Source organism: Nycticebus coucang, chromosome 5 (assembly GCF_027406575.1).
Source record: "Nycticebus coucang isolate mNycCou1 chromosome 5, mNycCou1.pri, whole genome shotgun sequence".
Taxonomy (NCBI): Eukaryota; Metazoa; Chordata; class Mammalia; order Primates; family Lorisidae; genus Nycticebus; species Nycticebus coucang.
In genome coordinates this window covers 33,607,019-33,625,276 of record NC_069784.1, presented here as the reverse complement: position 1 = coordinate 33,625,276, position 18,258 = coordinate 33,607,019, and the positions used below count along the sequence as shown (strand labels likewise).

The 18,258-nt window shown below is 34.0% G+C and overlaps 1 protein-coding gene across 3 annotated transcripts in view; it reads left to right on the top strand.

The window, feature by feature from the left end:
* The window catches only part of COL11A1 (collagen type XI alpha 1 chain), a 209,532-nt gene that overhangs the window by 172,409 nt on the left and 18,865 nt on the right, over positions 1-18,258 (top strand). For all 3 annotated transcript variants that reach the window (XM_053591954.1, XM_053591955.1, XM_053591953.1), the window contains 6 exons: positions 2,623-2,676; positions 3,271-3,324; positions 4,347-4,400; positions 12,221-12,274; positions 12,434-12,541; positions 12,996-13,049. In XM_053591954.1, coding sequence (XP_053447929.1) covers positions 2,623-2,676; positions 3,271-3,324; positions 4,347-4,400; positions 12,221-12,274; positions 12,434-12,541; positions 12,996-13,049 — 378 coding nt within the window. The remainder of the gene's footprint in view (positions 1-2,622; positions 2,677-3,270; positions 3,325-4,346; positions 4,401-12,220; positions 12,275-12,433; positions 12,542-12,995; positions 13,050-18,258) is intronic.

Here is an 18,258-nt window from a genome sequence, read left to right as displayed (position 1 = left end):
GTCTTAGAATGGTGATGGGATGGTAGAATAGCCAATAACGAGTTAACTGCTCTGGCCGGAGGAGCTGTTAGGGTCAGGCCATACATTTGAAATTTTCAGCGGGTAATTGGGACAAGGAGATGAGGTAAGTTTTGCAAAGGGGGCAGTTACCTAACACTCATGCCTCAAATGAGCACAGCCAACTGTGTGTCTGCTTTGCTCCCAAGTCTGCCTTTCTAGATACATTTAGTACCTTGGTTGCTGTTTGCTTCACTGTCTGATTGCTCTTTTCTCTTCTGGTCTGAAAAAGGCATGCGGACCACAGAGAGACTCCCCCAGGCTGGTAGGGGTCCCCGTTCTCCCGCTGCCCCCACTGTGCTGGTGGCTACATTTGCCTCATGCCTCTTCGTTCTCCTCTTTTCAGCTTCCTTCTTTCTTCTTTTCTCTCTGTCTTTTAAACAAATTTCAGTAGCCCTTCTGAAACTTTTATATAACTTCTACCCCCAAAGTTTAGGTCAAGCATCTTTTTTAATATCATGTGGATATTTTCAGTATATGACCCTTTACAAAATAGTTTTCTGTTCAAACATTTCAGATTAAAATGATTTAAATTTTATAAAGGTGTAGGTAATAGTAAAAGCAGCTAAATATTTACCACCCATCTTAACAAAATTTTCAAATGTAGCCTTTTCTCTTTCCATTTTTGTTAAAGAAAGAGAGCATTAGGGCACAAATTACTAATTCTGAAAATGGATAGATAAAAGAAAGTAGTTGGGAGTGCTTCCATGCCTGACTACATGTCAGGATGACTAAATAGCCCTTGTACATGAAGGAAAATAATAATAATAATTATTATATTTTTATTATATAATTTAATTATTATTAAAATTATTAATATGATTTTATTATTATTTTCCTTCATGTACAAGGGCTATTTAATATTATTATTATTATTACAAAGGAATTCAGTCTAAGAAAGTAGAACTAGAAAAGTACCTCTTTATAACTCTAATGAAATCAACATTGCAGGCAACGATCATCATCAGTGAATGAACTGGAGGTTGGTGGGGACCTTTGCAGGGGAAGGATTAAGGATAAGATGGGCTGCCCCATCTTTATCTGTTTATATCAATTTTGGCATCACTAGAACCTAGTGTGCCTGATGCGATGGAAGTATTCATCACACTCTAGGAAGTTTTCTTTGTAAAAAAATTAAATCTGGATTTAACCAAATCTCACATATATTCCTTTTGTGGGGAACATAGAAGGGAAAGACAAAAGTTAAATGATACTAGGGAAAAGCAAATGGATAAATCCAGAGACAGTCTAAAGGACAACTGATTCAGTTTCTCTTTGAAGGAAAATATAAAAAGATGTGTGCGAAGGGTCAGAGGTGGGGGCCAGGGGCAAGTGTCCCTGCTTTCTATTTGAATAAATTTAAGAGAATTAAAATGAAGCATAGTATGTGGTGCTTATTTGGATCCTGATTTGTAGAAGCCTAATGCAAAAAGATATTTTTTGAGACAATTGTGGAAATTTTAATATAAACTGCATATTTTAGGTGTTATCAAAAATTATTGATAATTTTGTTAGATTTGATAATAGTATTATGGTTGTGTTGAAAATGTCATTATAAATGATGACTCCCATTTGCTTTAAAGTGGTAAAAACAACAACAAAATATTTGAGGTCCGGGAGTAAATGTTTTCCTGATCTCATTTTCCTACTTTCTTCACCAAAAGTATTTTTCACCTGAACATGATGTTTCCTATTCCACTAATATTTGTTTCATTTCTTTATATGTACATATCCATAAATGATACAAGTATTAGTTTTCCTATCTTCAAGTCTTTTGCACGTTTTAATGACCCTTTACCTTTGTGAGGTTTATTCATTCTGCTAGATACAGATATAGGCATTTATTTTACTGCTTTATTATTTTTCATTATAAAAATATTCCTCAATTTCTTTATCAATTCCATAATGACTAATATTTGAACTATTTTCAATTTATCATTATTAGTAGCAATGCTGCAATAAACATGTTTATACATGAAAAAAATATGGCTCGACACCTGTAGCACAGTGGATATGGCGCCAGCCACGTACACCGAACTTGGCAGGTTTGATACCAGCCCAGGACAGCTAAGTAAAAATGACAACTGTAGCAAAAAATAGTTGGGCATTGTGGTGGGTGTCTGTAGTCCCAGCTACTTGGGAGGCTGAGGCAAGAGAATCACATAAGCCCAAGAGTTGGAGGTTGCTGTGAGCTGTGACTTCACAATCCTCTACAGAGGGCAACATAGTGAGACTGTGTCGCAAATAATAATAATAATAAATAAAATAAAATAAAGTGAAATGCTACTTCTTTATAATGCTAAATTCACCTTAGAGGTTTTCTTTAGAAAGATTAGAAATCGCAGGATTTTGGTCCATTGTTGCTAAAGAGCTGACCTTTTTATCCCTTTATACATTCAGAAGCATTCTCCGTTGATACTCCTTTTTATAAATTTTCTGGCGGGAGAAAAGAAATACTCTCACCAGGTTTTGCCAATGATTTTCACCTCTTAAACTTCAGAATATCATAACTTTATAAAAATTCATTCCTCATTTATTTCTTTTTCTTTGAAAACATCATTCTAGGGTCCTGTTGGTTTTCCTGGAGATCCCGGCCCTCCTGGGGAACCTGGCCCTTCAGTAAGTACCATGGAAAACTAAACAAATGATTTTGTTATGAATATTCCCAATGTCTCTATTGTTAATAGAGAAAATTCTTAAGTACATAAATGGACTCCCGAAACCAGAAAGGAAAAAAAAAAAAAAGTACAGTAATCACAGCTACAGTAATCACAAGGACAAGAAAATTGGTACAGATGGAGACCAGTAGGCCCACATTGCCAGATGATGTTCTTCATCAGGAGTAGCTTTCTAGACTCTGTTGGGTCCCACAAACAGATTATCTGAATAGCAGCATTATTATTATTCATAGTTATTTCAGTCTTTTCTATAGTGCAACTGCTATTTCCAACTGTACCAAATTCGTACGTGGTCAAGGATGCATTGCCCTCAGACACTTTTCTGCTAACTTGACCTGGTAGCAATTTCATAAATGTTGTTTATGGATAGATTAAGAAGTACCAAAATCTTAAAAACAAAAAAAAAATTTAAATGTGTCCGTTTTTCCATCTTATATTGATTTACTCAAAAAAATAGTCCACATACCTTTCTTCCCTGATCCAAATAAATTCACCATGAGATATAGCTGGTTTCATTTTCTGTTACCTGTAATAGGGTCAAGATGGTGTTGGTGGTGACAAGGGTGAAGACGGAGACCCTGGTCAACCAGTAAGTAAACCTATTTTTCAAACCTTCACACTTTTAAAGCATTTTAGAGAAGTAATTAGAAATTTCCAGCCCTTCTAAGGTCCTAGGGTGTGTATACCTTTTTCTGAAAAACCTATTAAAAATATTTGAATTCCAGTTAAAAGTGTATGTTACCTCCAGAGTTTGTTTGCATGATATAAATTAAGGTATAAGGAAAGTCATCATGATAAAAAATGTAGTCCTATCACACTAATGATTTGTCATACTGTATCAAATTTAGTTATCTGTCCATTTGTATTAGATAACAAAAATTGCTTTAAAATCAAAAAATCCCACAAGGATTATAGCCAAGTTATTGGCCTATCATTAGCATGAATTACTCACTTTCAAACTTAATGAACCCAGCATAGTATAGGCTTACTTGGTTAACATTTGGAAATGACCAGGAGTGTGTTTTGGCCACATGTGGTTATATTTAGGGAAGAAGTAAGGAAGGCCAGTAAGACAGAGCCAAAGACACCCAGCTCCCAACATAATTATGCCTCTGGGGCCATTCCCAAGGGCTTCCTGCTGTTCGAGATATAAGCTTGTTCCTTGTAGATAAGATTTTGGTTTATATCCCAGCAAGTTGTGAACACCTAGGCATAAAAACACTAGTATTGAATGAGAAGAAATTTAAAGGTAATATAATGTTTTCAAAAATGTATGCGCAGTGAGTAAAATTATTAACCATATGATTGTATTAATTAGCATGCCTGTTGGATGCTTACAAGATACAAATTAGCACTTTTTAAAAGGGCACAGTTTTTCATAGAGGGCATTTGATTGACTTCCTCCCAGTTATAAAGAATTTTACCATATAAATTTATCATTTCTAATTATAGATATCTAGAGGAAGTTTAGAGATCCATCAAGGACTGAGATTTTCTAGGAAAGACAGATGTGTGAAAATGAAGAAAGTTGGTTTCCGTCTAGATCTTGATAATTATGGGGGCTATGAAATAATATCCGGTTCCTTCAAAGATGTTTTTCCCATTTTATAGGGTCCTCCTGGTCCATCTGGTGAGGCTGGCCCACCAGGTCCTCCTGGAAAAAGAGTAAGTTTCTTTAATTCTTTATTTGAAACATCCACTTATCATTCCTGCTGTGTATAAATTTATATAAGGGGTAGGCAACCTGTTACAAGAAGCTGAAAATATCTTAAGTAATAGAGAATAATTTCTTAAATGTACAAAGTAATTACGAAATACTAAAATAGAACAAATTTTAACCATTTCACTGTCACAATAAAAATTAAGAAAAAAAATAAACACGTATGGGGTTTTCTACTTCTCTATGCTTAGATCTCTCTGTGTGAATGTAACAGACCATTGAAAAAGACCACAGTGGGTGCCAGAATATTGACACCTGATGTGCTACTTGGGTATGAGATGTCAATAGTTCACATTAATCTAAAACACTGCAAAAGTCTGAGTGCAGCACCAGGAGAGTGAGCTGGAGAATCAGTAAATAATGTCAGTTTGCTTTGCATTTATTAGACTTCTCTGATTTGGAAATGACTTTTTAATAAAGGGCGATTGCAAAACATAAATAAGTAGTTACTTTCAAAATATCATCTGCAGGAAACCCAAAGAGATTTACTTTACTGCCCTTCCCTCACCGTTGTACTATTTTCCTAAGAAAACAGTCTCTGTGGACCTGCCTCTTGCAGCTCTATTGTTTTCCAGTGTCTTCCTGTACCTCCTTGGTTATTCCAAACTTATCCTTGAAGAAAATATTTGCCAAATATGTGCCAAACATCAAGACCTATGTCTTTGGCGTACTCACTCTTCAATCATCCAAAGTCCCAGAACAACAATTAGAGTCACTTCTGTTTTCTCATGGAAGGAATTTAAGGGAATTTTTCACACTGATTATCCTCATATTGAGCATAGAGTGTGAACGGGTTTTCCTTTCGTCTCTCAGCAATACAAATTTGGATCATCATTTACATATAAACATCCCTCAATGGCAGAAATAAATGTTATGTAATAAATATTGTCCGTTAATGCAATTTGCTTGTCTTTGACTACCTTTCTACCTGACCTATTATTTTTGTCTAAAACCCCAAAGCATGGCCTTAGTAGAAATAAATAAGTAGAAAGCAACCATTGGGCTGTGTTTCTTACAAGGTAATTACAAAGAGTAATGTGATTTTTGAGATCTGCTGCCTCTTTCTGCTTGCAGTCTGACAGCCCCTAATAGTGTCTAGCAGCAGAAGTATCTGTTCCAATGCCAGGCCTTCTGAAAGAATACTGATAGAAAGAGACTTTGAGAATGAGTTGAAATCCTTTTGAGAAAACATTATTTTTTTAGAATCAAATGGCAGGATACCATGTCATACAGTGGTTACAGGATGATGTGGTTACACCAGCCGGGTTTTAACTCACCTTCACGACTTACTGTCTGTGTTGTATTGGGCAAGTTAGTAATCCTGTGTTTCTTGGAGTTTCTAACAGCTAGGGTTGGGCTGAATATAACACAACTCATAGAATACAAAAATAATAAATATTCTTATGAAAACTATTAGTGTATTAGCTCTTCATTATAAAATAGTTATGACGATAAGGATGATCATCATGTAAGTATATCGTATCATGTTTTGATATCAAGGTCATTAAACCTTACTTCAAAGTGTGGTAGCCACTAGAAAAGAAATGACTAAATCAAAATCGATTTTTTTTTTTTTTTGAGACAGAGTCTCGCTATGTCACCCTTGGTAAAGGGCCGTAGTGTCACAGCTCACAGCAACCTCAAACTCTTGGGCTTAAGCGATTCTCTTGCCTCAGGCTCCCAGGTAGCCAGGACTACAGACGCCCGTCACAACACCCGGCTATTTTTTCTTGCAGTTGTCATTGTTGTTTAGTTGGCTTGGGCTGAGTTCGAACCCGCCAGCCATAATCACTGTTCTATAGGTGCTGAGCCTCAAAATTGATTTTAAATATTTTATTTTGTATATTGGCAACTTTTCAGCTCATTCTATTAATCAAAAAAACTCTCAGCAAGTGCTATCCAGTTTAGTTTCATTTTAAAATATGTCAAACAAATTACTCATTTATAATTTTTCTTAAATTTAGTTAATTACCCTTTGATTTCTGGCATGAGTCCTCCACATGGTGACAGAGTTTTGGAATGAATTCATTTCTTTAGTTATTCAGCAGGGAGTCATGTGAATTACTCATTTTGAAAACAATTGAATATTGCACTTCTGAAAATTTTTAGAAAGTAAATGAATAAAAATAATTTATTATAAAGTATGAATAGAAATAATAAAAAGAGGAGATACATAGGTGTGAACCAGTATCACATGTCCTTTGTGGATTACTAATATGAATTATTATTGAAAACTGATACAAAAATAGTATATTTTAAATTATTTAAAAACATTAAGCTAGTATTTTGGCAGTATAGTTAATGTTGACACTATTGGTGCTATTGTAAATGTTAAAATATTTCCATTAATACTTATTAAATTTTAAATATTGCTAGTATAATGTAACAAACTTTATCTTTGTCATAACACATTTTTGAATATTTGTGTTTACTACCTTGGAATGGGTAATTATCAACATTTATAATTTTAAATGGATGACTCAGACTTCTAGAAAGACTACTACCCGATTCTAGGATTGAGAAATTATCACAGATATTGCACTATATTATGTAATACATTGTTATATTGAGAGCCTAAAATAATGAAATACTTAACTGAGTCATTCTTGTATAATGTTTTTCTTTAGCATTATTAAGAAGTACTTTAGTGTAGATCACTCTTTGATTTTTGCAGAATCATTTTAAAATAACCTCATAAAAATGTTAGCAATGTTCTATCTTCTCTTTTTAAATAGCAGTTTTTAGAGATATGATGAGCTATTTTTAATCTATCTATTCTAGTCACTTTGTAAACAAAATTAGAAGCCTCTGTATCCATGAATTATTAATGACTTGAGAACTGTGATGACTCGGCATTGCTTACAAAGCTGTTCAGATCCATTGTGATATAGCAAAAAAAAAAAAAAATCAACCTTAGGTCAGCCTGACTGGGAAATAACATGCAGGTTTTTCTCTTTTAAATGTGGCATCATTAAATTGAATCCGAAAGCTATAATATTTGACACAATGTGTTAAATTGTTACCTATACTAGTTTTGGATAACCTGGCATTCTTAATGGAGTTCATCTGTTTTACACAAGAATCTATTTTCTTCATTAAAGTAAAACATATTTTAGCATTGTGAAAAATTAATGTCAATAATTTTATTACTAAAACTGTGATTTTTTTTTTTTCTGGTTCAGCACTAACAATTAATTCTTGTACTCTCATATGTAGCCAACCAAACTTCAAGGTGTCTCCAAAGTCACCTCTAAAGTTGCCATACATTGGGAAAATGAGATATTGTAGCTAAATGCACATTTACTTACAAAATATTTATTCCAAATTTTACAAAATGTTTACAAAATATTCTGTATGTGTTGGCCACCTCCACATAAAATTTTGTTGCATAATAACACACTTTGTATAATAACTAATTTTCAATGCTGAAATGAGGAATAATATAAGTTAATCAAATGTCTATTTAAAACATTAATTTATCAGGAGCTCAAACACTGGATAATATTGTTAAGCAAAATACATGCTATTGTTAAATCAATAAAATATTAACTATTTTTTCAAATAACAGTATGTTATACTATTAAAATCTGTACTTATTTATTTCTCCGTGCAAATTCATGTAACATACGTATGTTACATATGTAATATTACGCTCTTTTATATATTAAACGATTTTAAATTGCACACAAACTTTATGGACATCCTGTATAGTAAAGGAATCTCCTTTGAGAACTATTGCCAAAAAGGGAGGTGTTTAAATTCATGATAACTGCATATATTTTTTAATAAAATGGATTTGCCAAACAAGAGATGTTTAGGACCAGTGTGAGAAATAATAATGTGATGAAACTGAGAGTTAATTTAGAATTTGATAACTTAAAAGTACTGACATAGTGAGATCAGTCTGTTTATACATATGTGAGGTCACTTTGTTTACACACACTAGTTATAACAGCATCTATCTGTAGAGGTAAGTGCAGAGTGAATTCTGTGTTCTGAAACAATATTGAGAATTCTGTCTCTACAAATCTTTGGGTTTGGTCAGCAGACTGCAGTGCCTGATGTAGTAGTCAATTTACTATTACTTTGGGGCAAATAGCAAGAGTATATTCCTATCAACAAAGTAATGTGATCTACAGGCAATAATTTGATTGAATACAGAATTGCTTTGCAACCTGTTTTTCTTTAGTCTATCCAGAACTTGTGATCATATTAGATTTGCATATATTTTGTAGAAATTTACATTTCTCTTATCCTTACTTTCCCCCTGTGGAGGCAACAGAAGTGTAACAATTTTGCTATAACATCTCATAGCAGAAATAGCAATGACTAGAAATGTGTTGAAAGGATTACCACTTTTTTCTGTGAGCGAAATCTTACAAGTGAATGATCATAAAACATCCTAATAGAATATTGATCACAATGTTGTGAGTGGCGGTGATACTGAGAAAGTGCATTTTAATGGTTATTGAACAAGTCGGAGAATTAAGTTATCATTTGTAGTGCATGTATTTTCTTTCATGCATTTGTAATACTTGAGATTAAATGTATATTTCCTTAAGGCACAGAAGATTTGCACAGATTCTATCAATAGTCCATGGTATTTGAATACTTGCATTATCATTTTAGCTAGTTCCATGCCCTTTTATTTAAAAACAAAAAGTTTAGAGTTGACTAAAATAGTTTAAACATTATAACTCAGAAAATGTATATATTAATGGCTCATATAGGCCAAAGAAAAGTTCACAATGAAAAATTAAAACAATAACTGATATTAATAATTGATTATGAAGACAAACGAAGCTTTAACTTTATACATAAACATGCATGTACACACATATGCCATATATAACACACAGTTTACACATATATTTATCTATCCTATATATGCCTAGGGTATATGTATGTATCTATACACACTTATATTTATATAATATTAAAGAGATACACACTGTTAGTTAAAATTAAAAGTTCCATCTCTGCTTTCACAAAGGTTCTTGAAAAATTCTTATGTAAATGTATAGGTAGAACATGCATTGTAATAATAAGCAAAATTATAAAATCTCTTAAACTCTCTGTTTTTTAGAACTCTATGCCACCTAGGAAAAGTCATTATGAAAAACAGGGTCTACGTTTAAGTTGAAAACTACTGCCAATTATACACCAATCTTGGAGATTCATTGTTCAGCAGATACTAAAGGTTCTGAAAAATCCTGAATTAGATTTATTTAACTTTATTTTTGAAACATTCTAAATGTTAGTGGGTTTTAATACTGTCTGGAAAAAGTTGTTCTAATTCTTTCGATATGAAAAGTGAGAACACTTGTCCATTAATATATTTGAAAATAATTGACCCAATATTTAGCTTGACATAATTTATTTTGCTAATATTTAGTTAATGTTCTCCCTCATGGTCCTGTCTGTTGCTGATTTTCCTTTTTCCCACCCAAGTCTCAAGCTGCTGCATAATCATGCTCCCTAATAATTCTGTCTCAGTGTACCAACACAAATGTACAGACGACTCCTGGCTGAGTGAACTATTACAAGTTCTCTAAATATTATTTTGGGGTGCACAGTGGGTAGGCCACTGGCCCCATATACCGAGGGTGGCAGGTTCAAACCTGGCCCTGGCCAACCTGCAACAAAAAAATAGCCGGGCGTTGTGGCGGATGCCTGTGGTCCCGGCTGCTTGGGAGGCTGAGGCAAGAGAATCACTTAAGCCTAGGAGTTGGAGGATGCTGTGAGCTGTGACTCTACGACACTCTACCAAGGGTGAGAGTGAGACTGTCTCTACCAAAAAAAAAAAAAAAAAAAAGAAGATTATTATGTACTTTCAATCCTTATGTGTGGTCAGAAGGTAAAATCTTAGAAGCAAACACGTATCCCTCATCTACCTATACTGTAAAATTCAGATCAGAGGTTAGTGTTTCAGGAAAACCTTCCCTACTCCCGAACTGGATCATGATATTTGTTTTGCACATGTATCACATCTTTCTGTTTTACAATGAACTGCATTTGTTAATTTTTATATCTGTCCTTGTAACTAAATTTCATGAACTCCTTAGGGGTTCAATTTTATTTTTTTATTTGTATTCTACATACATAGCACACTTTTGGAACATGAGTAATATTTAAATGTTTGCAACTTGAGTGGGGGAATGAATGAATTATCAAGAATTATTGTAAAACTTGAAGTGGAAAGATTATATGGCTATTTTATATGAGGAATATTATTCATGGGTAGGAAAATCTGTTACAATAGTGACTACCAGATCTTCAAACTTGGATTGTCTTTTCTCTTTTGGAATAAAAGTGATTTTTTTTTTTAATTTTTAGACAGTTGGTGACTTGCTTTTGTTAAAGCTAAATATAGATAAATCTCTACTATATAATTCATGTATATAAATTGCCTCTTTCAGGCTAAGACTACATAACTTTATGTCACTAGATTAAGGAAAAAACCTTCATCAAATAAGGAAAAGCTATTATTTGTTGAATTTAATTATTCCTATTTACAAAGTAAAAGCAATTATGATCTTTTTATCTACTTCGCATAAGTTATTATTTCAAAATTACACAAAGATAATTTATGGCTCAACATCTTAACACTGGGAAAAATTTGAAGTTTATGATTCACTACAGAATTCCTCCTGCATAAATAGAATTAAATTAAAAAGATTTACTTTGAAGTTTTCTGTATTCAACATATTGCTGCCTCCTCAAAGGATTGCATATAAAACGTATGCATTTCTTATCTTTAGGTTGAGGTACATTGAATATCTATTAATAGATGAAGTTACAGGGATGATATTCAGAAAAAATTATTAAAGATGTCTTCGACTCTCTAAGAGATGAAATTTGTTCATGAAATTCTCTTGAGTTTGATGAAGTCCTTGATTCTCACTTTAAAAGTGGATTTAAAAGACCGTAAGAAAGGCTGACATGTATTCCCTGTTGGAATATTAATATAGCATCTGAGAAAGAGAAAGTCATCCTCTTGTTTTGCTTTATCCTCACCAATTAACGCCAACCTTCAGCCCCAATCTCAGTTAATGGTTTCAAGCACAATTTACTGTGAAAATTGAAGTAAATAAATGGAAAACAAGAGGGTCTGAGGAAAATATAAAGAGCAATTTCTTGGACATAATTAAGTTTCTTTTTTTAATCTTTCTGTGCTTATGCTTCTGAATGACAACTTCAGTGTAAGATGTTTTTTCTATTTTTCTTCAATACTAAGTTTCTAAAAAGTGATAGCAATATTAATACCACTGATTTATACGAATTATATAAATCCAGTAAACGAAAATGCTGAATCTGTTGATCATCATGATTTAAAATGTTTATTTGGCACATGATGCTCAAAGAATACATGAACATAGGGAAGGTCTAAGATTAAGTACGAAACCATTCTTAAAACCCCATAGGGATGAAAGTGAAACCTGATCAATTCAATTCGTCTGACTAATAAATGATACCTGCGTGTTTAACACACAAAGGGTGACTTTTAATCCATCAGAGTTTCTTTGGAAACATTATTTTTACTATTTCCTTACATTGATGTGAAGGGATTATCTGCAGTCTACTCAGTGTGTGAAGTTGATACATAACAAAAATTTGGGTTTTGCTCCTTGGTTTTAAACGGAATAGTGATAGAAAACAAAAATTTCTTAGTTTGTTACTAATTAAATTGGAGTATTTTCAAATAAGTCCTGAGTTTTATCACTTTTATATGTGATGTATTTTAAATGTGATTTTATGCTTATAGGGTCCTCCTGGAGCTGCAGGTGCAGAGGGACGACAGGGCGAAAAAGGAGCAAAGGTAAAATGCGTACATATATTTATACCCATTATGTGACCAGGTATCAAGTTCAAAGTCTCATGCATACATTGGACAATACTTATACCTGAAGAACACTTAATGAAATAATATCAATATTTTCTCCTTATTAATGAGTTCGCATGTCTTACATCCTAACAGGGAGAAGCAGGTGCAGAGGGTCCTCCTGGAAAAACGGGCCCAGTCGGTCCCCAGGGTCCTGCGGGAAAGCCTGGTCCAGAAGGTCTTCGGGGCATTCCTGGCCCTGTGGTGAGCATCTGTGAAAAAAGATGCTATTTTGAAAAGAGCTATTGTTTCTAAGAAAGTTATTAATGAAAGTGTTTATGACAGCATTATTTTGTAAGTTGCTGTGTGGGTGTTTCTAAGAATTCAGTAAATGTCATATGTGAAACCAGATGCTCTTAAAATATTTAAGTATGTCATTTATTTAATAATAAGTTCGTGGTGAGATGCTAACTTGTAAAGGATGAATAGAAAACTAAACCCTAAGATCACAATGACAAAAGATTTTTGTTTCTATAGCTACATATACGTACGAGTATATATATGCCTCTGTGTGTGCATACGGAGATATACCCACAGTAAAAAGACACAGAATAGCTTACAACACTCCCAGATATTCTCCATGTGGTGGAATTCATAGGCCATGCTTCCTTTTTGTATTTTTAACATTTTAAAACTCCGTCATTTCTATTTTCTGTAGGGAGAACAAGGCCTTCCTGGAGCTGCAGGCCAAGACGGACCCCCGGGTCCTATGGTGAGCTGGATCTTTTTCATCACTTAAAAAGAGACAATTTCTAAAAGAAAATTGTTTATAAGCTAGAATTTTAAAAATCTTAACTATTAAATTGTTTTATAATATACAGCTTTTAGGAAAATATATTACTTAGACTAAAAAGATTAAAAATATTACTAACTGATAGATGTGTGGAACATATGCTACTTGATCAGTTCTTTCTTTTTTATATGCTTTGGTTTAAAAAAATTATTCCACACTGAATTAAATGCTGCTAATGACCCAGCAAGTCCTTTTCCTGGTATAGACAGTTTCCCCAAATGGGCGCAATTACACTTTGTTTCCTGGCACTACATTTAAAAGAGTAAGGCTGGCATATGCATGCAGTGATTTCTCAACCAAATAAATTGTTCTTTTTGGGAGTCATACAGGCTGAAATATAAAACAATAAACCCCATTTGTGAAGAAAGATGATTCACAACCCTGAAGCTTGGTTGCAGCCATAAACTCTGTGTACAAACAGTATGCTTGGCAAATGTAATACAGCGTTTTGTGGCCCAGCATACAATTCATAGGTAGGGTTTATTACAGGATCCAAGGCTATCCTTGCTACAAAATTTGAGCAGAAAGTGAGAACGGAAGACGTGCTCTTTATAATCATTGCCACCTCGGTGACTTGTTTGTTTTATAAACAGATTCTATTTCATGGTATAGAAATTTGACCTTCATTTATCAGAAGTAGGTATGTCTATAAGTGATCAATCAAAATAGCTAGCAGGGCACTTAGCACACTGCATGTGGAATGCATGCTGGTTTAAGTGGTCCAATCCCTCCAGAGAGTAACTTAAACTCTGTTAACATTCCTCTCATCATGGACGGATTATCTCAGAGATGTGTGAATGTGCATACTCAGGAAACCATCAAATCTGAATTCAGTCTTCATTATTCAGGAAGAATTTCAGCCATTAAAGATGCCATAACAATTTCCTGTTGAATATCTCAAAAGTGTTAAGGAGTTTTTTTTTTAACTTTCACTGAATAAGTTCAAGAAAACTTGCTTAGTAACTAGATACAGTTATCAAATGCTGGTTGACATTGAGCTAGAGGTCAGCAGCCCGCCCACCGTCTCATCGGGCCCTGGAGCAGGGCTCTGGTGGAAGCAGGATCAGCTCCACATCTGTGCAGCAATTTAGAAATAGTCTCCTTAGATATGCTAAACTGCTAACTGCACAGAGGCGCAGGCTGGAAGACAAATTACTTTGCCTTAATGTCACCCTAAAACTTTCCAGAGGTTTTTTTTTGTTGTTGTTCCTTGTTATTTCAGGTTTTCCAATAACTACCCTGACCTTTCTGCAGATGAAATCAAAAGCGCCATGCCGAAGGTTTCCTTCAGCCAAAATTAAAAATTAAACCATCAGACATAGCAGCTGATTCCAGCTTGCAGAATTTTGTATTTCTGACTCTTGAGTAAACAGAAGTTTTTGGTGTAGGAGGGCAGAGGAACTCAAACCTTTTTAGCAGACTGAAGTGATGACCGTCAGCAGTGGCGGCCTGGCTGCATTCCATTTTGTGACTGCTTGTTTTATTGAAAAGTACTTACAACGTGAATGTATTTTAGCTTCCTCTTAGCTTCAGTTAGTCTTAACAGCAATATCTAATCTCAGTGAATATTCCACTCAGTCTTCACGAGGTGAGGCTGGACAGACAAATCATGTTTAGAATGCCGTTTTTGGCACCTTAATGAGCTTTTTGACTCAAGTAAGAGAGATTTATTTTGGTGTGTAGATTTTTAATCAGAAGGAAAAATAGCTTATTACAGTTACTGGTGAAGGTCACAGATTAGAGCCACACTCCCCAGCTTCAAAACATGTCCTGTCACTTATCTGCTTAAGGACTTTTGGGAAGTTACTGATTTTTTAAACCATTGATTGGTATTGGTAGCATACAATGAATATTAAATAAATATCATAATGGTAAATATTTTGAAAATAGTAAATTTGATATTCTTAATGAAAAGTGACGAAATTTCTCCAAATTTCTGCATCTGTATCAACAAACCCATTTGCAAGTTGTTGGCTTTTAAATCAAATGGGGGAGATCAGCAATTACAATTAGCACAGCAGTTAGAACATAACCTAGTAAGTCCTGTTATAGAATTATGTAGTCAATGCTAGGGATATGCTAAAGTAGGACCATTGAAATGCCACTTTCTTTAAGACTCATTCCCTGCTGAGAAATACAAGATTATTAAAGAAGAAAAAGACACAGTTAATTGTGGATAAGATCTGGGTGGTGAGACTAACAGAGACTGGAAAACATAAAAGGCTTGCATTAATCTCCAAAATTAATCCATGTGAAAGCTGTACGAAAAACACATTTAGCATGATGTATTTTTACTCATTATAATTACAAATATATTCACGCCCACGCCCAAGTCCTCATCACTGTACTTCCCCAAGTACCTATGAGTTCTCTTTTCCCTTCTAGAAGATGCCTGTATCTTCCCACTGTATTGCTCCACTGGTCAAAGCTACCAAGACATTCCCCCTTTCCCTACCTTTTAAATACTACTTAGCTATTCAATAAGTACAACTTACCTACTTTCATCTTTCCTGATTGGTAGCTACCTAATTAGACAATTGAGCTCTGTCTGAGTGAGCACCCATTACACATAGAGATAACCGTAGAACAATTCTATAGGAGAAATTCTTTGGAGTAAAACAAAGATTTTAAAACTCTCAAAATGATTTCTGTAGAATATCTGCCTCCTGTATATTATTAGCTCTACTAAAGCTGAGATATGAAACAGTACTTATTTTTTATTTTAAACGCTAAATATTTCACATGATAAAACTTCATTTACATGTATGAATTCAACGTACACCACTCATGCATGTGTGCTTAGAATATCCATGTGGAATTGAGGAGCTTTCCCTGAGCTCCACTACAGAGAATGATGAGCCTGTATGAAGAATTCTATTAGTGTTCTTTTTAAGTGAAACCCTATAAGAGTTGTTAGAGTTTTCTGAAGCTTTTTAAACATTTTAATGAGCATTTTCTTTGAATGTTCAACAAACATTAAATGAGAATAAGATTGAGCTTTTTAAAGGCTGATGGTGCATAATTCTGTCCTTGGCTACAAAGTCAAAATTAACATGATTTAGTAATTTAATAACCTAATATTTGTTTGATTTTTGGAGGGAGAATTAACATCCATTTTAATTTTAAGTTTTTATTTTTTTGCTTCATATTCTTTTAAAATCCTATTTGTTCTAATATACTTGAAAAATTATTTAGTGTTTATCTCTGGATAAGTTTACTTTAGTATTATCATCTGTTCCTTTCTTTCACAACATGGTGAATAAAATAACTGATAGCATTATTTTCAAACTATAAAAGTCTGAATAAAAGGTAGGCTAAGATATTGAGTTACAGTTTGATTTTTTTTTAATGCTACATTTAAGCTATCTGTAAACAGATTTGAGATGGTATCATTCTATAATGATTAAAACAACAAAGCATTTGCCTTTTCCCTAATTAAACACGGTTTGCAATTTTATCTTCTAAATAAAGTGTAAGATCTGCAATTTCTTTAAAGTTGAATGCCCTAGAGTTTTGAGATATAGATCAAAGTAAATATTCCACAGAGCATAATAATACAGCCCAGAAAATGTTGGCCGTGTATTCCAAACATTTAAGAATGTCTTGTCTCTGTTTTCCTTTTCACCTTATAACTTATGAATTATGTATTTCCCTAGGGGTTTTCAATTTACAATATCCTAGAGAGAAAGTAGAAAATATGTGTACTTGGGATGACATTTTTATATGCAGCGTCAAAGTTTCTTTTCTGCTTCAAGATCAAAGGGTATTTATAACTGCTCGCAAAATCATAATGTTACCAATTACTATCTCCAGTTGGTGAAAAATAAAAAGCTGACTTTGACTTAGATGGAGTTTGTAATTTCACGACAGATTATTAGCTTACATGGATTAATACTCATTACCTCAAATTCCTTCATAAGTAATATTTATAGAAAATATTTAAAGTGCATTAAAAACACAGTAATCCCTAGTGTTTCTCACTAAGCATAAACTATCAGAATTAGTGGTAGTTCTTCTTGTTCACCATTTTAGTTTGTACTATTAGAATGGGATGAGAAAGTTGGTAGCTATTCATCTGTAGTATATTAAAAACTAATCAACTAAAGAATAATTAACATTTATAGCATGTTTCACTTTTTATACAGTCCACATTGTGGAAAGTGAAACTGCAGAGAAGGGGAGACACTGTACATTTGGAAGTGAATTTGATAATTTCCTTATAGTCTTCTTTTGGTCTGAGGTATAGCTACACTTCAAACTGCACATACGTCCCATGAAAATAATTGTAGTCTGTTGTGAGTAGAATATTGTAAGGATGTTGTCCACTTTTACATCAATACATAGAGAATTTCAAATTCATTCATGAATTAAAACAAATAGAAATATATCAAATCACGGCCTCAAATCATGGCCCCAATTTTTACACAAAGACTTACTTATGATAACACTATTTATTCTTAGTCTCTCCTGATATTTGGAATTTCAGTTAGAGGAGAAGGCTTCAGAAACTATGACAAGGAAAGGGCCTATCTGCTTGTTCTAACAGCAGCCCTAGGAGATAGAAATTATTATTTATTTTTTTTTTTTTGAGACAGAGCCTCAAGCTGTCGCCCTGGGTAGAGTGCTGTGGCATTACAGCTCACAGCAACCTTCAACTCCTGGGCTCAAGCGATTCTCCTGCCTCCACCTCCCAAGTAGCTGGGACTACAGGCATCCGCCACAATGCCTGGCTATTATTTTGGTTGCAGGCTGGATTCAAACCCGCCAGCTCAGGTGTATGTGGCTGGCACCTTAGCCGCTTGAGCCACAGGCACCCCACTTTGCAGATGAGAAAACCTAGACTCCCTTTGTTTAGCTCATTTAAATTGCTAATAAGAGTCTGGCTTCTAGGCCAGGCCTTTCCTATTCTGAACCCACACTACGTTTCAGAGTTACCTCTCACTGCTTGAACCACATCTCTAGCTCTTAATACTTTAAATTCACAAAAAATATGGACTGGGATATAGTGTGCTCTTTCACACTGAAGAATCAAAATATCTCTAGAGGTGGGGAAAATTATTCACGGTAGCCGAGTAGAAGATACAATAGCAGAGACTCATGATGTAGCCTGGTAAAAGTTAAAACAATT